General features: G+C 46.3%; 1 protein-coding gene across 1 annotated transcript in view; it reads right to left on the bottom strand.

Annotated features, from left to right (window-relative positions):
• The window catches only part of MAMLD1 (mastermind like domain containing 1), a 146,849-nt gene that overhangs the window by 46,295 nt on the left and 75,997 nt on the right, over window positions 1-24,557 (bottom strand). Inside the window, exons 3-4 of the mRNA XM_025372601.1 lie at window positions 22,161-22,319; window positions 5,361-5,435 (exon numbers count right to left, since the gene is read on the bottom strand). Coding sequence (XP_025228386.1) covers window positions 5,361-5,435; window positions 22,161-22,256 — 171 coding nt within the window. The 5' untranslated portion in view covers window positions 22,257-22,319. The remainder of the gene's footprint in view (window positions 1-5,360; window positions 5,436-22,160; window positions 22,320-24,557) is intronic.

The raw sequence follows: 24,557 nt of genomic DNA, 5'->3' as shown, positions 1-24,557 counted from the left end.
TCCCACCACAAACTGACAGCTTCATCAAGGGTGTGGCCCAGGCATTGGGAGTTTTTCCAACAGCTCCATGACTGATTCTCAACAGAAAACCACTGGCCCAGAGCAAGGTTGGAGGCAGCGTGGCCTAGGGCTCTGATCTTGGCCTTGCCACTGAACCTCTCAGAGCCCAGTTTCTTTATGTGTAAAATGAGTTTAATTATATTTCTTTTCTCATGAAGGTGCTCTGACTATTAAGTGAAACAGGGCACATTGTATGACACCTAATAGCTCCTCACTAACTGGTACCTGGCATTTTAAAGGGCAGGTATGGAAGGGTTCTGGGAGTCCAATTCCCTTCTTAAAGACAGGGAGGTCTCTGAGACCCAGAGAGGGGCAGGCCTTCCCAGAGTTGCTCAGCCAGAGGGCAACGAAGCCCAGGTCAGATGCTGGGCCCCTCCACCACCACTCAACTGCCTCCAGACCCACTGCCTTCGCCGTGTTGGTGGTAGGACACTGCATCGCCCCCACAGAAGGGGCTTGCCAACTTGAGTGAGAGGACTTGCACACTTCTTTGACTTTTCTTTTGAGAGGCCCACAATCTGAACAAGGGCACTTCAAGGGACAGCTCTGTCACCAAACTCATCTGAGGCCTGAATACCATGGGTCAGGAAGGAATGGGTTGGAGAGGGGTAGAGCAGGTACAATAAGAGGTCTGAGGCCCATGCAGTCATTCAGTGCCCACTTTCCCAGGAGCCTGACTGGGCACAACACCCATAGTGTCCCTGAGCTGGCCCATGGAGCAGCTCACTAAAAAATAATAATTTGGCCCACAGCAGGTGCTCAGTAAATGGCAGTTGAACGAATCAATGGACAATGGAACATAAATGACCCAACACACAGGGAACACAGCCATTTACTCAATCCATTATGGAGCAATCTACAAACAAGCCACTGTGTCCCAAACTGAAATTGTGTTTCTTCTACATCCTCCCAAAGAATCCAAAGAGATCCAATAGGTTAAAAATAGAAATGTACGAAATAGATCAATCAGGGATGATTGCGTGTGGGTTTGACATAAGGATCCCCCGCAGGGAGTCTGAGCTGGCAACAGTCAGTCCCAATGTGCTGTTCATGATGTCTCGAACTGCAAGACAGTTGTAACAATGGTGAAGCAATGCAGAGCCAGGCAGGCCAAGGAGGGGTTGGGGGTTGGGGAAAGGAGGGGAGGGCAGGGGCTGTGAGGAGCAATGGTCTGGCATCCCTGCCAGGTGAGCCTCTGAAATTTGCTGGCAGCTTCTATGGGCTCTCAGAGCTTTCACTTAATTGTTGGTCACCCTTAACCTCTGGGAGTAAGGTGCAGGGATGGAGGAGGCAGGGCATGACCACCAGACACTAAAGGTACCAGCTGGGGCCACTGGCAAAGGAAAGGAGGCTGCACCTCTCCTACATGAGAGCCTGTGTACACACACCTTTTCCAGCACCCATCAACTGCATCCAAGCAAATGGTCCCTGATCAATTCCAATTCTAGAAACCAACTGACTACTCAATAACAAAGTAGATCCCAGCAGGCCGCCACTGCTGGAGCGGATGTCACTTTTGCTATGCCAGGTCTGTGGCTGGACAGCTGCTAGCATGTACACTCACTGAATGTTTCGTGAGGATGCCTAATAAAGGGGGCAGGCTCACCTGGCTTTTCTCAGGGATGGGGTTGAGGTTGCCGACTGAGGCTGCTGTTTTGGCAGAGTGGCAGGCTGCAAGCCTTTTCTGAGCTTTCATTTTTCAATGCACTTCAATGAGACTCCACTTTGTCAGAGGCCATGCGGCTCCATGTTTTGAATTTCATGGAATGAGCTTTCAACGGTGAGCCTGAAGTACCTGGCTGAACAGCAAGAACACCAGCCAACCCTAAACAAGGCCGAGGAGAGGCGGCTGTGTTTACACGGAAGTGCTCAGCCTTGCTGTAATAGCATCTGCTTTCACCAGACATCAGTGAGGCGTGGAAATCTATTATCCAGTTAATTTTGCCCCTAGATAAAGGCTTGCTTTCGTGTCTCCTCTTTCGCAGTCCTATGATCTGTTACTCATCACAACTGCGAGAAGTTGGCTGGACTTTCCCCTGTGCCCAGTGCCACGCTCGTGCCTTCACTGGGTCACCTGTGCCTGTGGCTGATGCCGCTGAGGTTTTGCCTGCCCGGACTGGGTGTTTCTGACTAAATCCCACAGCCACCATTTTAGATCAAGGGCAGGAGATAGCTCACTGCTCCGGAATGACCTCCCCTCCCAGCATCCAGGTTGGGGGCGGATGGTCCCCAACCAAGCTCCCAGCTCTTTCTAAATGAATCTCCCTGCTTCACCCAAGTGCTTTTTTCCAGTCTCTGTGGTCTTGATGACAGCAGGGTATTAGTCCTAGCTATGCCACAGCTCCTACTTCCTTCAGGCCTCTCCCTGTGACTATCAGTAGACACTGGCAGGATTTCTACAGAGCATATCTCAAGCTTCTCTTCTTATAGAAAACAGTATGGGATATGATTTGTTTTCAGACAATTGGTTAAGGGATAAGGACACTGGACTCCAGATGTCCCCACTCCCAGCTAGAGCCCTCATAGGCCCTGCCTTTGGTGGTGAGGAAGGGGGAGGGAGTGAGTGACAGTGCCCCGGCATCTTTTAGAAACGAATTCCTTTCTCTCCATACATAAATGCCTGCAGAGTCCCATTTCAGAATCCAGCAGACAAAGCCACCAATGTGATCCCCATGACCTTATAAACATTCATTAAAATGCATTTCAAGGCATGTGATGGCCTCCCCACCCCCTAAATAATGAGAAAACAAAGGTTTCCCTTCTGATAGAGACAAGTTCAGCTCTGAAGTCAACATTATTTCTGATTCTGTCTGAACAATGACATACAGCAACTCTTCCCTTTCTATATTTCTAGTCCAGAATGACAAAAAAAGGGGAAAAATTTCTTAGAGAAGGTAGAGATTATAAGAATACAGTCCATGTCCATAAAATGAGCATAAACAGAGTAAAGAATATAACTTATCCAAAGAAGTCTGGCAGGCTGTTATAAATGCTTAATTTTGAACAATGTAGCTGGAGGTTTAACATGGACACCAATAAAAAGGCCAGCAAAGGGTATGCACTCTTCCTATTGGGCAGGAAGATAAGAGGTCAAAGGTAGCCAGGAAAGAGAAACTCAGGGAGCCTCATTTTCCCTCCAGAGGGCACTGGGCATGTAGGCCCTGGGCAAAATTGTCAAAAAGGTGAAAATCGCCTGTGGCTTATTTAGTCTGCTGTTTCTTCACTAGCACCTCACCAGTTCAGCTCAGGCCAATTTGCTAGTCGGTTTTCCTAGTCTCTTCTCTTACATCCATACTCCATGAACAACTTTATTCAATATTGTTACATTTTCCCCCTGTGAATTTTGAGGCACCTGATGTTGGCCAACTAAATTAGACTTCAAGCCCTCTGAGGACAAGGATGGTCCCCAGTAGACTATCTCAGAAGAAAGTAATGAAGATGTTGTGGGGCATGATGGAGGTAGCTGTAGAATAGATAAGAAAACAATGTATCAGGAATGTGTTTGAAGAGACAAAGAGATGGGGAGTGGGGAGAAAGAGAGAGAGTGAGAGCAAGGGAGAGAGAAAGAGAGAACGAATATGTTTGCATTTGCAAATGGGATCAGATGAATATCCATGTGTATAGTATCAATGCCTGTATTTGGGGATGTGTTATTTACATGTTTATTTTCAGCAGAATATTCCAGCAAACTGAAACTGACCTTTCTGTAGAACAAACAGGATTTTGAATTTCCAAAATTGCAAGACATGAGGCTCTGGAGAATAGCAGGGTGGTTGGGAATGGCAGGGAACCCTGAATGCTAATGCTGCTTGGCTTCAAGAGGAGTCAGTTACATCTCAGGAGCAAATCTCTGAAAATGGGTGGTTTGGAGCAAGAACCTCAACCTACAAATCGGGGATTTATTGGTGTCCTTGATTCGCCCTGAGCCAGCACTCCATGCAGGCAGATGCAGGCTGGGGTGGAGGAAGGGGCCCTGGAATGCGCATCAGAAGACTGGCGGTTAAGTCCTAGCTTCTCCGTTTGTTGTATGGCTGTGGGCAAGCCACTCCCCTCCCTGAGGCTCAATTTCTTCTTCTGTAAAATGGGTACTTGGCCTACCATGTGTGCCTCACAGCATCAGTGAAAGGTTCCATTGTACTCACTGAGGAGAGCACTTGGGGAGCAGTAATCACTACTGATGTCATTCTCAAGGCCCTGTGTCCTCGCATTGGGCTTCTGTTGCTTTCTTACAAATAAGGATGCATTCACTAGGATTGGGGGATGGGGTGGAAGTAGGGAGAGGCAAGCAGCTTAGTCCTGAGAGCACTGAACTGACAGCCAGCGATGCTGTCTTGGTGGCTGAGCCTGGAAGCTCCTGCCTCCTGCTGCTTGCCACCACTTGCCTTCAGGTGCCACAGTCGTCAGCCTTCAGCCACCCTGACCTGAGGGCTGGGGCTTCAACAGGCTTCTACCAGAACTATCTGAGCAGCAGCCTGGCGTGGCTGGAAGAGCGCTGACAAAGGCAGAGATGAGCAGACCTGGGTGGGCAGTGTTCTAGAACTACTTTCACCTTTTCTGTAGTGTAAGCATGCTAGTTGGAAGAACTGACAGCTCTAAGAATGATCCTCAACCTATAGATATATATGAATTTAATGAGCTCAGAATTTGTATTGTAACATCTCCTGAGAAGAATCAAAGTATTCTGCCATTGAACAAGCATTTCTTGAGAGCTAGCCTCTAACTCCTAGACTGTCAGAACTGCTGGGCCCTTCAAGACAGGCTGCTCCCACTCACTCATGTTAAGCCTGGTGAGGCCTGTAGTCTGTTTTCACAGGAAGAAACCCTCACCCAGTCTTCTCCAAACACATTCCCAGGTTCTGTCATTAGTGGGATAGAGATGATTACTGTGGGGAGAAGAGAAACATCTGGATGGATTTGGTGAGGCTGACCTATAGAGGAAGCAGGTGCTGCCTGAGGGAGCTGTAATAGAAGCTGAAGGTCAAAGGAGAGGGCCCTGTCCCAATCCAGATGACCCCGTTTCTGCTGGACCCAGGTTCATAAGCTTAATCTGTATTTTGCCTGAATTTGGCTAACAAGCCCAAAATCACATAGGCAAAGGGAGAAGTGGAGGCAGAACCGAGGTTGGAGGCCAATAGGGCCACAGGGCAGAGGTCATTTAAGCCCAACCTTCTCACTTCTCCCTGGACTTTGCCTCTAAAGGACCTTGTGGCGTGACCTCTTGCAGGTCCCTTTCACACTTGGGGCCTCAGTTTCCCCACTGTAAAGTGAATGGGTCCCAGCTTTGGTAAGCTTATGCTTACCTGGTGCTTTCTTCCTGGGCTGCTCTTGTAGAGAAAAGATAAATCTTCTTCCTCCATCCACGAGGGCTTCTTTCCCTGGGGGTGAGAGTAGGCTGAGGAGAGCTACTTGCACACACTCTTAAAGAAAGTATTATCTGCACCAGCTCAGTGAGAGGCACAGATCAGACTGTTACTTGAATCAAATTATGAGCCTCCCCAAATACATCCATGACATTCAAATAGGGAATTACTTGAACATAGACTGTGGGGTCCGGTAGACTAGCAATGTGAATCCTGAGAGTAGCAGGTCTGCACTTGTTGGATCAAGAAAGGTGGCCTACAATTCTGGTCAAATGAGCTGTGCTTATTGACATATTCTATTAGAGAGTACTACCAAGTCACCAGTCACCAGAAAGGCTGCCAGCTCTCCAACCACCTCGAGGCAACTATCCTGAATGGGGCCTTAACAAGCCTAAGAGAGGGTTGGTTTGGTTCCCAAGCCAATATTTGTTCTGCTGTATGTCAGTCATATGGGACCCAAACCAACCCTCTCCTAGGTGCCTCACCAGTTGCTGCAGGGATCCCAATTTCAAGTTTGGTTTTTTATGGTCAAAGTCCAGCATAGACTAAAGGAAGGGGTGGTGATGATTGTGTTAAAAGAGAACTCCAAACCAGTTTAACTCTTGGACACACATCCTATCTCACCATGGTGCTTCCAACCTTCTAGAGATCATGGACTCCTATTTTCCGATGACAAAGCCCCCCACAGGAGTGTTGCCTGGCCATCAGGGAGTGCCTCTGTAACTGAGGGTGAGATCCCACTTTCAGTCCTCCAGCTGTGGCCCAACCCTGCCCCAACCACCAGGTCTGGCCTGTCCTAGGCTCTTAGGTACGGCTGCATTGTGAAATGATGGCTACAGAGCTGGCATCTCCTATAGTCTAGTTCATCTAGTGCACTACCTCATAGTTAAAATAAATCTGTTTAAGCCACTGAGGGTGGTTCCTAGTGCCAACTCCAAGAACAGGAAGCTTCCCTTTCTTGGGAGGTGGATGGTTCAGGTCAATGGGAGCAGGGCAACCACAGTAAGTACTGGACCACAAAACAAAGACTCCATGTGTGGCTTCCATCGAGTCCCTCTCCAATTGGTTTGGCCTTCTCTGTCCTATGCAGCACTTCAGCAAGGGGGCTGGCTGAAGGCTATGAATTGTGTGGAGCCTCCTCATTGCAGTCTCCAACCATCTGATGCTGGGAAAATGTCACCAGGATGCAGCCATGCCATGTGGCCAATGAACCGAAAAAACACCCCTTTTCTACAATGCTCTAAAGAGGCAGAATAATTCAGAGGTAAGAAAGGAAATACTCCACCAGGGACCCGGGCAGTTCCTACAAAAGCCAGACTTTCCTTCACCTAGGGAGTGACAAGACCAGTGGAAAACACTCTCAAGCAGTAACCCCCAAATGCTCTGCAAGCTGGTGGGGTCCAGATACCGCACAGGCAAGTGGGCTGTCAAATCCCATCATCATGATGTAAATATCTCTAGGCTGCCCTGGACTGTGCCTGACCCTGTCCTCAGCTTTCCACACCTCCACCTAGAGCCCATGCACAGAAGGACCACCCAGGAATGCTGCAAGTGTAGACTCACCTCCAGGGCCACCCAGGGAGAAGGAGGGCAGCCACGCTGGTGGCTCCAGGCCCATTTGGGTGGTGGTACCTTCACACCACAAAGCCCAAACTGAGGCCCCAGATTTGGCTGATGAGGGCATATTAGACAGGGGACACTTATGCTCTTCCCCATTGCCGCCTGGTCTCTGGCTACCCGGACATGGCTACCTGTAGATCCTCTCACAGGTGCGACCATCTTGGCTGAGTCTCCTGATGCCAGGTCCCTGAGGCAGTGGCGGGCTTCTTGCTAATGCTGATGGGATTAGGAATGGGATAGGTGGGGAGGGCCCAGGACTGGGCCCTGATGAGCCAAGTGGGTTTTTAGAGGGGCTAATGGTGCATTTTAGGGACAGGACTCCTGGCAGAACCAAGCTTGGGCAATAAGGAGCCACTGCTAATCTGAGAGCTAGAAATAATCAGGTTCTGGGTCATTATTAATTAGGGTAGTTTGGGCTGTGTGGAAATCACATACTATATGGGGTAGCCACAGCTCTCCCTCCAGATAATCTCTAAGACTTCTGATTAGGACTGTGTGAATGCAGTAGCAATATCTCTTCTTACTGCCAGGCCCTGCTAGTCCTGCCTCCACGCCCTGGCTGGCTCCCCTTATGATCTGACCCATGCCAGGCTGCCATAGTATGTTACTTCTGCACTAGCACTCCTTGGGACCTGCCTCTCCACTGTCCCTCAGACCTTAAAGAACTATACAAACCCAAAGGGCTCTTCCCAAGAGAATTGATATGACTTGAGGTAATTCCATTTCTGGAAGCAGTCACTCCATTTTCTGCCTCACTCTTTCAGTACTTCACAGAGCAGGATGATCCAGGTGCCCTTGTGGTGAGGATCTTTGTTCAGGGGAGTGTGACTTTCATCAGGGTGGCCCAGATAAACCCAGTGGTTTTGTGTTTTGGAGTGGGAGTGCCTTCCCAAGAGCAGGACATGGGATTGAACATGGAAGCCTGTTTCTGGGCTCCATGTCTGTTGGATTGGCCCCATCAGATGAGTGGCAACCTTGCCTGCGGGCACTCTGACCAGGGCACACAATCCTCTGCCCAAAACTACTGGAATCACAAGACACAAATGACTATTGTGGTACTAAGCACTTTGTATGCATTCACATAGTTATCTTTACAACTCTATGAGAAAGATATTCCCATTATCATCCTCATCTTAGAAATGAAGAACAGAGTTATCTGTAGTTTAGAGGTTTATCAGAGAATCATCTCCAAATTGGTGGGGGCTGGAACTTGAGTGTGAGTGGCTAGAGAGAACAAGGAGCAAAGATTAGAGTCTTGCCTGCCTGTCTTCCTTCCTTCCTTCCTCCCTCCCTCTCTTCCTTCCTTATTCCCGTCTTTCTCCTTTCTTCCCTTTCTCCATTTCCTTTTGTTTTTAGTAAGGGAGACCTGATTTATAAGTAGACTTCAAGAATGACTTTGGAATACTTACTAAGTGACAGGCACAGTGCCAAATGCATTTTAGGCTTTACCTTAATGCTCCCAGTGACTCAAAGAAGTTAGTATTAATATGATCACCCCCACCCTCATTGTACAGATGAGGGTGCCCAGTTGAAGAGAGGGAATGTCACTTGCTTAAGGGCATGTGGCTGGCTAAAAAGTGGTAGAACCAGGGAGTGAACTTGGGTTTGTCAACCTCCAGAGTCCTGTCCTTAAGCAGAAGTGGGGCTTGGAGGAAATGGGCCAAGATGGCATTCAGATGATAGGGAAATGGTTGAAGGAGGGCTAGAGCTAGAGAAAGAGAGAGAGAGAGAGAGACTATACCAACTTCCTCTACAAGCAGGGGACATAACAAGAGCAACCAGTTACCAAGCCCCTGCTTCAGCCCTTTTAACTACATCAATTCCTTTCATCTTCAGCGTAACCTTATGAGGTTAGAAATTGGGGTACTGAGATGAAAAGGCCTTTGGTCCAGGGCCTCCTGGGGAACACACAGTGACAGACTGCCAGGAAGGGGCAGTCAGGAGACACACCTGCTGGACCCACGCAACCTCCCCCTCCTTTCCTGGCATGATAAAAACCGACCCCATTTGGATTGCAGTGGCAAGGTCAGGAAACAAGGTGACAGTCCTCGTCATTGCCAGGACACCAACTAGAGTAGTTTAAATGGGGCAAATAGAAAAATAGTCGCTATGAGAACATTTAAGATCTGCCCTTACAGTAAATTTCAAATATGCAATACAGTATTATTAAATATAGCCGCAGTGCTGTACATTAGATTGCCCAAATTTATGCATCCTATAACTGAGAATTTGTACCCACTGACTGACATCTCCCCATTTCACACCCCACCCATTGCAACTCTCAGTAACTACTCTTCTACTGTTTCTATGATTTTAAAAAAGTTCTATGAATTCAGAAACAAACAGAACTAGATGAAGTTATGGATGGATGCATTGACTAACTTGATTGTGGTAATCATTTCACAATATATAGTATATCAAATCATCACATTGTCCACCTTAAATATTACACATTTTTAATTTGTCAGTTATACCTCAGTAGAGCTGGAAAGAATAAAGAGAAGAAAAAAAAAAAAAACAGTTGCTGGTTAATCAGAGCTTTCTTCCCTGTACTAAGGTGTTTGGGTCTCTAGTTTTGGGACTGAAGCTTATATAATCTGGAGTCCTCTTATGAAACAGAATATAAAGTTAAAACAAAATTAGGTACTGGGCCTTAGAAGGCTTGAGGGATGAACTTTGAAGCTTAGGCCAGAGGTGACCTTACCTCTCTCTGTGCTCCAACAGTAGGCTAAATAAAATGGCAACAAGCTTCAGACCACGCAGAAAATTTCCCTGCTTGAGAAATTCAACTGCTGTGTAGGTGGGAGAAGATTCCAGAGAAACCTGATTAGTTCAGAACACTCTAGAGGGGCATCCTGTCTGTGATCTCTTCCTGCTAGGACACACCAAAGAGAGATGCTGCTATCAATGGCCACATTTCAAACAATTTATGTCCAGAACATGCCTCCATAGCTCAGCAAAGGGGCCACATGCTTACTGAATAAGCACACTTTAGCTCCTGAGGGCCAACTTTTAGCCTGCAGAAATATCGACCCCACTTCGTAGATTTAGAGCCAGGCTGGTGAGCTCTGATGCCACGAGAATCTTGGCATCAGAGCAGCTGAGGCTTGGAGGGAATGTGGGATAAGGAGTCAGTTTAAAGACTCTTCCCATGGTCTAGGTCCTCTCTTTTTAAATTGAGGTAAAATTGACATAGCATGAAATTAACTTTTTAAAAGCGTACAATTCACTAGCATTTAGGACATTCACAATGTTGTGTAACTATCACCACTATCTAGTTCCACAACTTTTTCATCATCCCAAATGGAAATCCCCCTCCCCCAGCTCCTGGCAACACATTTATCTACCTTCTGTTTCTATAAATGTGCTTATTATGAACATTTCATATAAATAGGATCATGCAATATGTGGCTTTTTGTGCCTGGCTTATTTCACCCAGCATCATGTTTTCTGGGCTCATCCATGTTGTAGCATGCCTCAGCACTCCATTCCTTTTGTGATTCATGAAATTAACTTCCATGTGATTCATGAAATTAACCAAATAATATTCCATTGTGTGGACGTGCCACACTTTGTCAGTCCATTCATCTGATGGACATTTGGGTTGTTTCTGTCTGTCTTTTGGCTATTGTGAATAGTGTTGCTGTGAACATTAGCAGACAAGTTTTTGCTGAACACTTGTTTTTGGTTCTTTTGGGTGTATACCAAGGAGTAGAATTGCTAGGTCATGGAGTAATTTTATGTTGAACTAACTTTTTGAGGAACCGTCACACTGTTTTTCACAGCCTGGATCTTCTTGGAAACTTGCATCATTGGAGGCATATGGAAGAGCAGCAGGGAGAGCTGGGACCCAAAGCTGATCTCCAGACTGGCAGAGAAATCTCTGCAGCTTCCTTAGAGAAGCACCTTTCTGTTCCTGCTGCTGGTCCACACCACACTGTACCATGACCTTTGCTAGTACCAGAGGTAGATGTAGGCAACACTTTTCCTATCTTCAGGCCAAATGATGGCATCCAGAGGCTGAGGGCCAAGGGAAAGAGCATGAACAAATGCAGTGACCAGGGAGTTGGCTTCTGTACCTTCTTAAGGCCAAGTGCCCTTTCCTGTCGAAAACTGCAACTTGAACAGTGCTTGGTAAAGCCCTAATATCCTATGACAGAGTTTGGGGAGACCCACTGGTCACTGCCATTTGAGCTGGAAAGGACGTTGCACTCTCTTCCTGGCTGGGAATGTGCCTTCTAGCATGGACTGCATTTGCCTCGGGCAAGAAACTTTTCTGAAGGCTTTGTCTTCCGCAAGTCTACTCTGCTGCACCCACTCTTCTGCCTCCCAGCCCCTCCGGCTCAGCTCTATATCTAGAACCCTGAAAAGGTGAGCTCATCATATGCTCCCCCATCTATTCAGCCATGCGGGAAATCCCTCTAGATCCATCTTTGGGAACAATATGGCCAGAATCAGCAAGAGGCGTATCTGCACAACAACTCAGCAGAGACTGCCTGTGCAAGGGGTGTGTACCTGGCAGGTTGGTTCTGCATTTTTATACACATACAGGATGCAGCTTCTAGTAGCAAAGACTTTTTAGGGCTGTATGGGGGGGCGGGTATATCATGTTCATGCACTCACAGTAGGCTAAAGGGATCCATATAGACTCTCAGGATGTTGCGCTTTTCTAGACCTTCAGGTCCAAGTCTTGGTGTTACCAACTACAGGCCTTTATAATATCCCAGGCCCTTTCAGTGGACAGTGCACTTTCTCTTTCATCATCCTTTGATTCTAACAAGAATCCTAGGAGGTAGGCAGTGCTTTGCTCAGGGTCCTTGTTACACATGGGTAAACTGAGGCAAATGAGTTGCAGGTGGCTTACTAAAAGTCATACAGATAGTGGCAGAGCAGAGTTTGGCACTCAGGGGTCCAGAGTTCAGCCCAGGTAGCAGAACCCCAAGAACCCCAGGCATGTATAGTGGTGGATGTGTGGACACCTCAGCAGTAAGTCAGCCTTCCCTGAATGAACCCAGAGGTAATTCTGGGGTGCTAAAAGAAAGGCAGATCATGTCAGCTCTTCACACTTACACTGAGGATAAAAAAATCACTTTTAGTTTCAACCACAACATTTTGACTTGCCTGTAGGGACTGTTGTATTTGACCCAAGGTTTTCCAAACTGTACATCACAGGATAGTGCCAGGTAGCAGTGACCTCAGAGAAGAAATCTCCTATTGTAGTTTTATGATATACATTAGGGTAGCTTGGCTGCTGAGAATTTGCTGATCCTACTGGGCCCTTAATGAGCTCTCAAGTGTCAGGGTACACTGACTGGACCACTGCACACTCCTTGCACATTATAGGCTTTGTAAGCAAATGGATAATTTGATTATACAAACAGAAGAAGAAGAAGAAGAAGAAGAAGAAGAAGAAGAAGAAGAAGAAGAAGAAGAAGAAGAAGACCTTCTGCACGACAAATTCTGATAGAAGAACTTAGCAGTGTAGGGTGATTAGAGGGCTTGAGGTAAGCCCTGAGCCCTCATGGTCTGTTTAAAGTTTGTCTCTAATTGGTGGTCACCTTGGGCAAGTCATTTTTCCCTCCATGAGCCTGTTTTCTTACCTACAAAATGGGGAAAGTAAAGCCTTCGTAAATTTCTTGTAAGGATTGCATGAGCTTAGCAATGTAATTAGCATAGTGTGTGGCATAGTGTAGATACCAAATAAATATGATCTCTCTTTCTACTCTTGAAAATGCAAACACATTCTTTGTGGTCCTAAAATAGCCTGTAACATGGTTTACTCAGCAGCATTTGCTATTCAAGGCAGATCTGCCTTTAGTCATTGGCTGCGCTCCTGAACAGCTGTGTGAAAGGCTAACTTTTGTAAACCAAATCATAATAAAATGCAGCAAAAATTTGTCACTGAAAGGAAATCCTCAGTATATCCTTTTATGAAGTGAAAGATCCCTCATGCAAACTTATCTTTTTTAAAAGTGCGCATTTGGAGATATAGCCCTTTCTTATGAATCCTAATTCAATTTTGGCCATAGACACATGTTGATGTTCCACAGTCCCAAAGCACATAGCAACAAGAGTAGGTTCTGTATTGAAAATACTGACAATTTAAAAACACGTACTTATTTTACTGTATGTGGACAGTGTCTATGATTGCATCATGAAAAGTGTCATTTAACCATGTGCATGTACATGAGAGAGATAGAGAGAGAGAAGTGGTAGGGTGGTGGTGATAGAAGGGATGGTGATAGTAATCATGGTAATGGTAGAGGTGATGGAGGTAGTAATGACAGAGGTAATGGTGGTAGTGACGATGGTGGTGGTGGTAATGGTGGTGGATGTGGTAGTGGCAACTGGGATGGTGGGATGATGGTAGCAATGGTGATGGTGGTAATGGTGTTGATTTAAAGGGTGGTGGTGGTAGTAAAGGTGAGGGTAGTGGTGGTGAAGGTCGCGGTGGTGTAAGTGAGGGTGGTGGTGGTGGTGCTGGTAGCAATAGTGATGGTGGTGATGGTGTTGATGAGGGTGTTGGGATCAGGGTGAGTTCCCACAGTATATTTCATTCTGGTTGTACCACTCTGTCATCAGCACACCACTGACCGGGACAGAGGAAGAAGGTTCACTCTGAATGTGTTATTAACGGAAACCTCAAAACAATCTGTCTCCTCATAGTCATTCATAATTATCTTTTTCTTACCTGGAAAACTGAAACTGAATTACCGGGAAAAACACAGGAGATTTTTGTTTGTTAATATACTGCCAATAAAGTAATTTTATGTCAAATTTAACTACAGGAAAGGGCAAGGCATTTTCTAAGTTCTTTAGATGTCATGTGGCTAAAAAACACAAAAGGATGGACAGCAGTTAGATACTGTACACTTAGCTGTTTGAAGCCATATATTCACAAAGCAGATGTTGGGAGTTGGTGTTTGAGGACTGACTTCCTGGAGGTATTTTATGTAGGCCAAGTTCATTGTTTTAAACTCTAAGGGCTTGACTTGAGGGAGGAAAAGAGGCAAGAAAATGTTTAGTTTTGCTGACAGCATCACATGGGCAGCCCTAATGCTAGACAACTTTAGGGCCTGAAGCTTATTATAGGAAAAGAAGCACCTACAGAGTGGCACTGGGCTCCCCTACCCTACAGAGATGAAGGCATCTGACAGTAAAGGGCAGGCAGGGCTGCCTAGGGGGCCCAGAACAGACACCTCCATGAGAATGAGCACAGGCCAGGGAGAGAAGTGGGGAACCAGAGAGAAGGAGCTGGAATTCTAGTGGGACAAACGATAAGTGAACAACAAGAACAAGATAAGAGTATATGCAGTATTCTTTCAAAGACTGAAAAAATAGTGATGTGATATAAAAAATAGTGATGTGATAGAATGGCTGGTGGCTCCGAGCAGGCCAGGAGAAGGACTAGGGGCAGAGCACTCCAGGCAGGAGGGCAGCAAGTGGGAAGGCTCTGGGGTGCGGCTTTTGGACTGTTCCAGTGACGGGCAGGCAGCCAGTGTGCCTGTCACACAATGCACCAGGGAAGTAGTCGTGAGTTTGCAGAGGGTCTTGCAGGCTATGGGAAGTAGGTTGGATTGTATTTTGTTTGTAGGGAAGCCATCGGGGGGCTTAAGCAGAGGAAGGATTGGCTTCGTCTTTTTGAAAAAGATCTCTCTGGATGCTGATGGAAGGAGAAATGGAAGAAAAAGGGACAGTTTGAGGGGCAAAAACTTTTGAGAAGGGTGGAATTGGGAGTGTGGAGTTGGGGCCAGCTTTGGCACAGGAAGGGAAGCTAAACACGTGGCCGCATGAGGGCCTGTAATTCTACCTGAAATGAGTACCATTTATTAGGGTAAACAAATGAACCATATGCCCAGTGATACAGACCAAGTGTTGGCAAACTTCTTCTGTGATAGCCCAGGTAGTAAATATCTTAGGCTTTGCAGGCCATGTGGTCTCTGTTGAAGCCCTGTGTAGTAGACAATATGTTAATGACTGGGCGTGACTGTGTGCTAATAAAAGTTTATTTACAAAACAGCCTGTGGGCTGGATTTAGCTCACAGGCTGTAGTTTGCCAACCTCTGACCTAGAGCATGAACTGAGCATCTTCTTGGAAGGAAATAAGTTCTTTCCAAGTTGCCCTCCTCACACTGCAGGGGGCCATGTAGGCCCATTGTTCGCAAGAGAGTGGGTGGGCAACCTTTCTGAAGCAGAAAAACGTAAAGATTTCTTCCATAGTGCAAGCAGAATGACCATTTCCAAACCGTGCAAGTGATCCAGCAGTCCCAAAAGTTGTTTAACTTCTCATTGTGCACCTGTTCTCAGGTGCTCTGAAGCTTCCAACGAGAGGAGAGAAACATCATCCCCTCCAGAATTCCCTTGGGCCTTGCCGTTATAGTCTTGTACATTGTTGAACAATTTGCATGGGCTAGTGGATTAAAGCACACCCTCCACCCTCAGGCCCTCAAGGATCTCTATGATAACACAGTCTCACCTTCTACCCCTTCCATCCCCATCCTAGGTGCTATGGCCAACCTTGAGGCTGCCATGTTAGGTCTATGCATTTCCCACCTCCATCACGTAACTCTGTGAAGGCCAGGTAGTTTCCTATTCATCTTGGTAACCCCAAAGCCTCGTGACAGGGCTCAGCTGGCATCTGCAGATGTGAATGAACTACTGGAGAAAATGGTACTCTGCAAATAACTCTGTTCTCTTCCCATTTCCTATGTAAGGCCTAGAGACAACGACTTTTAGATGCATCCCTTCCCCTCTGTATGACACTGGCCTTCTCTTGTGTCCAGCAATGTGGGTGGCCTACATGATTTCTAAGGGACTTCTGGCCAAGATGAACAGCAGCTGCATCTTATTGAGCATTTACTATGTGCCATCTACTGAGCCACAGCTCCAGGGACATAGAAGCAGGAGCTCTCAGGGTCAGGGCAGTGATTGAGCAAGTGAGCACCTATGCCAGCCCTGCCTCAGGATGGGGACTCGAGAGGGTGATGGAAACCTGCAGCACTGGAGGGAGGCAGACAAAGACAGGCCTGTGCTGAGGAGGCCCGGAGCAAGAGAGAGGGAGGCAATGACAACAGAGACATGCCTGGGCCTTGGGTTTGAGTGCCCAGTGGTCAAATCCACTTCCCTGTGGCTGATGCTTGCCTTTCTAACTTTGGAATTTAAGGGTTGGAGATCTGGTGAGAAGGGAGGAGGGAGATGAGGAGGAGAAGGGAAAGGCAGGAAGGAAGGGGAGGGAAAGGAAAAGTAAAAGGGGAGGAGGAAGGTTTCCAACAAATTATTCTATATCAACTGTGGAAATCAAAATTTGTTGCCCAAATCTTAGAAGCTCATGTCGCTCCTCCCCAGAAGTCTGGAATGCAGCACCCCAGGGGTAGCTTATAACCCAAATATCTATCTGTAAAAAGGGAAACACTGGGCTTTTCAGCTGTGGATTCTCAGTAAAAGCAAGAGGCCTCAGCCTACACAGGCCAGCCCAGAGTTTGAGGAACCCCAGGCCCACACCCACAGGGCTGGCCCCCGGGTCTGCATACTCCCTAGAAATGTGCACACTTCTGAGCCTCAACTCTGTCCTGGAGTTCAACAGCATCCCTCTCCTTCCTGGGGCAGTTCCACCTCCAGAAACCTGTTACCTTGGGCCTTTTGTCAAGGAAACTGTGGGAAAGAGCTAGGCAGGAATGCAGTTGAGGCCAGCATGGGCTCCTAAAATTTCAGAAATAGGCAGTGTCATGCTCCCAGGTGCCTGCATAAGCCAGCTGAAAAATGGAGCTCCCCTCAACAACACCCTCCCTTCAAAGAGACTGTGATTTGCAGGTCACTGGTTTGCCGAGCCGGGCTACCCAGGCAGGACCCAGATGCCAAGCCCAGTGGTGTCCTGCAAGCTGAGCAGTGCTCAGTTCTTGCGAAAAAGGTCTGTGTGAAGGCAAGGCCTCTGCCTGGCTTCTCGCCCCAGTTGGGTGTCTGGAACAGGAAAGAGCCCTTACTGCAGGAGAAGGAGGAGGGAGCAAAGGGAGCGAACAGCTACGTGCTCCACGGGGAGGATCCCCAAAGTAGAAAGGCACATACACACTGCAGCCCTTGACCTAGAATGCTCACAGCTACATTACAGATTCAGGTCTCCTCAGTGCAGTGGAGCTGCGGATGAGACTGTGGGATCCTCAGGGGTCAGGACACACATTTCCCATTACCCTTCTGATGGCAAAAATCCTCTGAGCCAATGCCAACCTCTGATCATTAAAAAAAAACGTGCTCACGGCAGTGTGTGGTTTAGGACCATGCCCTGTGTGGTTTGGAACACATGCACAACCATACCTTGTTCATCACCATCCCAGAAACCCTGACGCAGGCAAAGAGCAGAGTTATTAACCCTACTTTACTGATGTGCAGATTGAGGCCCAGAGGCTCACGCAAGTTCTCAGTAAATGGCAGGGACAGTTGCCTCTAGATTAACTGACCCCTGAGATCACCTGGGTCTTGGAAGGGGGCCCATACACATGAGCTCCCCTCTCTTGGGGCCAGATTTGCACCTGTGCCATGCCTTCAGCCTGCATGAAGTAGGGGATGCTGGCAAAGACTCAAACCTCTGAATCTGAGTTTTCTCTTGAGGCTTCTAAGGGAGCTGTTTCGACAGCTCACTCTGTTCCCAGCTGACTGCCCCTGCATGGGGTTTTAAAGCAGCCTAGCTTTCTGCCAGGCTTGGCAGTGGACAATGCTGGTCAGTCAGAAGGTCCCAGAGAGCTACCAGAATGAAGTAAATGTGCTTCTACTCTTTACCTGTTTATGGGCTGTCTCTGCCACTGGAATGAAAGGCAATGAGAACAGTGCCTGGCCTGCAGAAGGCCCCGGAGATACCTGAGCTTCTAATCTGGGAGGGGAAAGCATCAGGGTAGGAAGAGCTTTGGAGGCAGGGCACCTGAGTTTGAGATCTGAATTTACAACTTCCTGCCTGTGTGACACTGGGAAAGTCTCCATCCTTTCTGAGTCTCAGTCTCCACCCTGGGGAAGTGGAAATATCAATCTCTGTGACACAGAAGCAAATGAGCTAATGTGCACAAAGGACCTTGCACAACAGAGACGCTCAACCACTTGCCTCCAGGTTTCACCAAGAACTACAGAGTAAGATAGATTTGTTCCCAGTGGAGGAAGCCTGGGAATAATTTGCCCCTAGACTATGAATTCCTGGGGCTCAAGATCTAGCACAGGGCTGGGCACAGAGAAGGGACCCTGGAAACGTAGCAGGAGGCCAGAGATAAACAAGCCCTTAGAGCTCATACCTATGCCCTCTGACCTCAAGAAGAAAGAAACCTGCTCAAAGTCTCACAAAGAGCTTGCTCCAACCCTGGATCAAGTCTGAGGTCTCCTTCCTGAGTCCAGCACTTTTTTTTTTTTGCAAGAAGTATATGCCTCCAAAGCTGATGGGCACAAATCTTGAACCCCATCACATACACACCAAGGGAGGAGGTGACTAGAGCTCCTCCTACTGGGTATGCCTAAGGTCACCGGTCTAAAGAAAAATGACCGACAGAATGGGGCCAGTACTTTTGTAGCCATCCAAATGTCCACATACCCTGTTACACTAAGGGCTCCTCTCTCCCCTTTCTTCAGCCCCACTTGCATTTAGAGGTGAGAAAGATGTGGGCTGAGGGGTTGTTTTTCGCCATATTGTAGACTGAAAGCACACTGCACTTGGAGCCATCCAAATGAGGACCCTTGACGTAGCGCCCCACCTTCTGGATGGCCATCCTTCTGAAAGTCACTGAATTTCTCAGACTTTATTCTCTTTATCCATAAAGAAGGAGAATAATAATAATCCCCCAACCCTGCCCAACCACTGACTGGTTGGGAAGCTCAGAAGAAATACTGGGCATGGCATCCCATTGTAGTCTGTAGAGTGAATCGCTTCTTAACATTAAATGGCTGAACACAGAAGATGTGCAAAGAGCACTGTGTCCCCTTCCTCCTCCAACTGAACAGTTCATGTCCTTCACACCCCCGTTTTGTCTAGGAGCTGCCTTATGAAGGGAATAGGTGCCTGCTCTGAGCTGGAGGAAACTGCCACTTACGGTGAGGTGTAGACTGAGACAGAGATGGCATGTGACATGCACACTGAGTCTCAAATGTTCAAAAAGTCAAACTCTTCTGTTCCCCAGATCGCCAGAGTCATTAAGCAGTCACACTATTAAATGAATGAACAGATGCTGAAAAGGTACTTGCATTACTGAGATTTCTTATGGTGATGGCCCCTGCCTGATATGTATTCAGCGTTTTGTAGTTTTCAATATGCATTAGAGTATAGTGGTGATGACACTGGTCTCTGAGTTTGTCACTTTCTTCTATCTGTGACTTTGGTCAAATTGCTTAACCTCTCTGAGTCTCAGTTTCCTGGAGATGATAATAGCTTCTTCTTCCCAGCGTTATCATGAGGATTACAGGAGATAATGCCCCACGAATGCTTAGTAAAGTGCCTAGCACCTAGTCAATGCCGAATTAAAGGTGGTTATTCTTACTTTTGGTTCATTTGAACTTTGTTCTCAGGGAGGGCAAAGGATGAACAAAGCCTCATAGCTAGTGAGGAGTAGCTGCAAGACTAAAACCCTGGTGTTCTGAGCCCTAGTCTTAGGCCAAGAACAACTGTTACGTGAGATGCGCGTTTTCCTTCAAGGGAGCTCACAATTATTTCCATGTAAATTCAAGGACTGCTTAAAGAGAACTCTCCTCTGGAACTGGTATCCGTTTATTTTAAGATTGATTTGAAACATGTTTTTTGTTTGTTTGTTTGTTTTCTGGGAAAGAACAAAAGAACCAGTCAAGCTGAATGCCTGAAGCAAATCTCTCTTAGCGATGCTTTTAGGATGAGGGAGAGTGGTGCAAGAAATATGCTTCCAGATGCACAGGGTTTCCTGGGACTAGGGTTCAGGGTGTCATCCCTGGCTGTTATGAAGTGTCAGAAGGAGAACAAACAAGGGAAACATCTGAGATCCAGCTAAGGCTACACCCTGGAAATGCAAGCCCAGCTCTTGCAAAGGACCTGCTTCGGCCACTCACCTTCCAGGCCTTATAGTAACTTGTTTGGACAGCAGGTTTCTTGGCGGACTCACAGGCCATTCTGCTTTTATTTGGTTAACCTCAGTCCACAAGCACCCAGATGCTGAGATCCTCAGTGTGTGCAGCAGTTTCATATTAGCACTGGGTACCTTTCTGAGACTACAAGGATGCCGTACAGCAGCACCTGTCATGTCCAGTCAAAGGAGTGGGCTCTCTCAGTGTCATCCAATGCTGTTTCAACTGTGAAGAAGACCATCTGAGAGAGTTGCTTTTGGAGCCTAAGACAAATTTTTAAAATTCTTTGATCTCCTCAACTGGGGTGAATTCTTGGTCTAGGACAGCTTGAAGTTTTAGAAAGAGTCAAGCCACTCAGAACCCAACAGGGAACTCTTTCAGAGAATGAGGTGTGGCATAGAGGAGGCAGAAGGCTGATCTTGATCAAGTCCAAAGTGTGACTCTAGAGTAATGAATGTGAATTTTTGGCAAAGTTTACAAAGGGCTCTAAAGGCCATCTGCAAAGAGAAGCCAAGCCCGGAAATGAGGTAAGCAATGACAACTTCTCCAGAGTAAACGCACAGATGGCCACTCCAAGGACCTATTCTAAGGACAGCCCCCACTGGAATCTGTGCATTCAACTGTGCACTGATCAAAACCAAAGCAGTTACTTACTGGTCACACTTTTTAAGAGTGTTGGAGGAGTTGGGGAGAAGGGGAAGAGGACCCCTGCATCCACAGTCCATCAACCTTTTCTCCTACAGTTTGGCTCAAGTGAATGGAAACAAGTGGGAAACAAAAGAGAAATTTAAAGTCATGCTAAAACTGATCATGGACTCTGGGAGCATTATTAGGTTTTTCTTTACTGACTCAATTGTTGATCATAAGAGAGAAGCATGAAATATAAAGGGTAATTAGAATGGAGGTTAGAGATTTCTTTCTAGAAGAGGCCTAAGGCCTGGAAATTTGGACAGTCTGCTGGTCAAGTAATGTCTCTATCTCTGCCATCCCACCTGATTGCAATCTCTGTGAGAACTGGTGACTGCCGTAAACAGTTTTGTAAATGTCTACATGCTCAACTTGATAGCACATTCTCAATACACTGTTGGTGGTTGACAATGAGGAAACAAAGAGAAAACAAGATTTCAATCGCCTCCTTCCACATCTGTGCACATATCACAATTCTAAAATAAATAGAAAGCTGACTTGCTGAAAGTGGATTGCCCTGGGAATTGGAGAAGACAGGCCCTCTAGTTATGTGAAATGGCATTACCTCAGAGCCCAGGGCTTCCAGTTCTATGAAAAGGAAGGAAGCCGACCCACGGCTCTGTAAGAGCCATTTCCTCTCTGCTCTATTAATTTCAGAGATTAAGCAAGCCACTCCTCTGTGGCCCTAATACCCTGAGATAATAGCTATTGTGTTTGCTGCAATTCCTGCTAACAGAGCTAATCTTGGTAGATTGGTGGTGTTGCCGGCTTTTATTGTCAAATTAAACTAGTCAATGGCTCTCATAGTCCCTTCTATCATCTTCCTGCTCCTAGAACTACCACTAGAATCCCTAATCCTGAGTTTCAGAACACTTGGATGATATCTGAGTTCCCAGAGAGGAAAGTAGAAGTGTGTCAGATGAATTTTTAAAAGGACAACAGGGCCAGAAAGTTGAACGGGAAGCCCTCTCTGTGCCCTACTCACTAGCTTTTTGTTCTCAGTCATACTAGGAAGCTCGTGCGATATATCTAGTGCTTGCCATTCTGACTGGCTTCTATTAAGAGAAAAAGTAACCTCGTCTTCCCTCTCCTCAGCCTTCCTCATTTTTCTTATTGAATGAGTGCAATGCAGTGATCACTACTAGACTGGGAGTCCATATGGAGCCTTAGACTGTATTTCCAGCTCTTCTAGAAACCCACAAGGGGTGGGATCAGCTCATCTCCTAGATCTCTTCTAGATCACATTTGAGTTCTTTATATTTTGAGTTGGACCCCTGCCACCAAGTTTGCACAGAAAATTTCAATAACACATCTTACGTTCAAGTTTAAGATTAGAAGCATTCAACACCCCCCTCCCCCCATGGCCCATTGTCTGACCGATTCCTGGAGCTTTCTGGGCTCCTGACGATTTCCCACCATGGCGAAATGGGGAAGCATGCTCTTGATTACAAGCCGACTTTTCCAGTCATCCATTGTTTGACCTGCAATTTTATTCTTGACTCTCCAAGGCGTTTCCCAAACGACCTAGACACAGGGCTTAGGGAGACAAAAAGTACACTGTCTTTCAGATATGAAGATGAGACCATTGACCCCGTGAATCACAGACTTTCACTCTGAAGACAGGTTTGTGTGGAGTCAGCCACATTCCTTTTCCCTTCTTCCCACCCACCACCCTCATTGAGCACCCCAACCCCCAAGGATGAGAGGCATTTCTGTGAGACAGTTGGCTGGGATAAAATGACACTCCTTGACCAGAGGAAAGAACAAAGTTCACTGGAAGGCAGAGGGGTGGATGGAAGAGCAGCTTCATGTGACTAAAACACCACTGGGCCTACAGGCATGGTATCTGGGTCCTAGGTCTGGATTTGCTTTTGTGTGATATGCAGTGGGATCCAGGGAAAGCTTCCTCTGTTCTATGAGATGCAATTTCTTTATATCAAAACATGGTGGCTAAATTAAGTGATGGCTTAGGGCCTCTTCAGTTCCACTAGAGTAAGTCTTATGGTTCACAGAAGCAGCAGCCACCAACTGTGGCACTGTTAGGATACAGCCAAGTGAGCTAACAGTTCAAAGCCTGACAGATACAGGAAGGGAACAATGGATATTGAAAGGGGCTCATGAAACCCTGGTGCACTGATTTACACGAAACTGACTGAGCAGGCTATGATCATGGCTGCTTCTCCATGACGGATAAGCAGACATATGCAAACCCAGGTAAAGTTTCATTTCTTTTTGTTTTTCATGATGTAAACATGAAATAAGAGCTCCACTAAGACATTAATATATAAGGACAGCTCTACTTCCCATAAACCTTCCCACAAACTGCCATGTTGGCAGTACAGCATCAGGCTCTAAAATCTCAATGTCCAAACCTCTGCCTCTGGAAAGATGGAGAAGTACTTTTCCCCATTCTCTCACTGAGTATCACTAAAACCTCTGGACGTTATATATAAAACAAACAAAATAAGACATTAAAAGGTGGAAAGAAAAAAGTATACTGGTTAGGGACCTTGGGACCTGAGCAATGATGCAGTGGCGAGTTCTCTGGATTTTGTTTTTGCCTCATATATACCAGACTTGGAGCTGAAGAAGCCAGAAACCCAGAATGCCATTGGGCACTAACAAAGAAGCCCCAACAAAAGCCTGTTCTTTCTAGCCAAAAGACCAGGAAAGAGGTAGCCTAGCAAGACAGAAAACTTTTAGACAATGACTGCTCTACTCCAGCCAAACACCATAGAAGAAAATGCAGTCCCATTATATTCCATCAACAAAAGCCAAATGAGAAGCCTAGACTCCACACCCACATAGCAGTAATGAGGTGCCCTTCCCTATCCCCACTAGAGTAGTATCAGAAAAAGCCTAGTGGGGAGTTGGAATTCTCACCACTGCCCAGCAGTAATGAGGAGCTCCACCCTCCCTGATGTCAATGAAGAATAAGATGGTGCCCCCCTTCCCTGCCAGAGCAGTGTCAGGGGAAGTCAGCTAAAACAGAAAATTTAAATAAGATCCAGTCTTATAATGCAATATCCAAACTGCCCAAGTTTCAGTAGCAAAGCACTTGTCATACCAAGAACCAGTAAGATATCAAACAGAATGGAAAATATTATCGGCAGATGCCAACAGTAAGATGACACAGACGTCAGAATTGCCTGACAAGGATTTTAAAGCAGTAATCATTAAAGTGCTTCAACCAACAATTACAACCATGCTTGGAAGCAAATGAAAAAAATACAGAAAGTCTCAGCAAAGTAATCAGAATTCTTAGCAGAGAAATAGAACATATAAAAAAGAACCAAATGGAAATTTTAGAAATGAAAAATACAATAATGGAAATAAATTCAGTGAATCGAATTAAGAAGAGAATGGTAAGAACAGAGGAAGGAATTAAGATAGAACAATAGAAATGACCTATCTGAACAACACAGAGAAGATATCCTGGAAAAAAAATAAACATAGACTCAAGGACATGTAGGATTACAAACAAAAGATCTAACTTTCATGTCACTGGAATTCCAGAAGGAGATGAGAAAGAGAATGAGACCAAAAAAAAAAAACAAAAAAACAAAAAAACAACTATTCAAAGAAATAATTGCTGAAAACTCCCCAAATTTGACAAAAGACATAAATCTGGAAATTAAAGAAGCTGAGTGAACCTCAAACAGTATAAATATAAAGAAATCCACTCCAAGACCTGTAATAACGAAATTTCTGAAACATGAAGAGAAAAGCCTTGAATGCAGTGAAAGAGAAATGATACCTTACCTATAGAAGAAA

Source organism: Theropithecus gelada, chromosome X (genome assembly GCF_003255815.1).
Source record: "Theropithecus gelada isolate Dixy chromosome X, Tgel_1.0, whole genome shotgun sequence".
Lineage (NCBI taxonomy): Eukaryota > Metazoa > Chordata > Mammalia > Primates > Cercopithecidae > Theropithecus > Theropithecus gelada.
The sequence above is the reverse complement of the archived record's forward strand: the minus strand, read 5'-3'. Positions and strand labels throughout refer to the sequence as shown.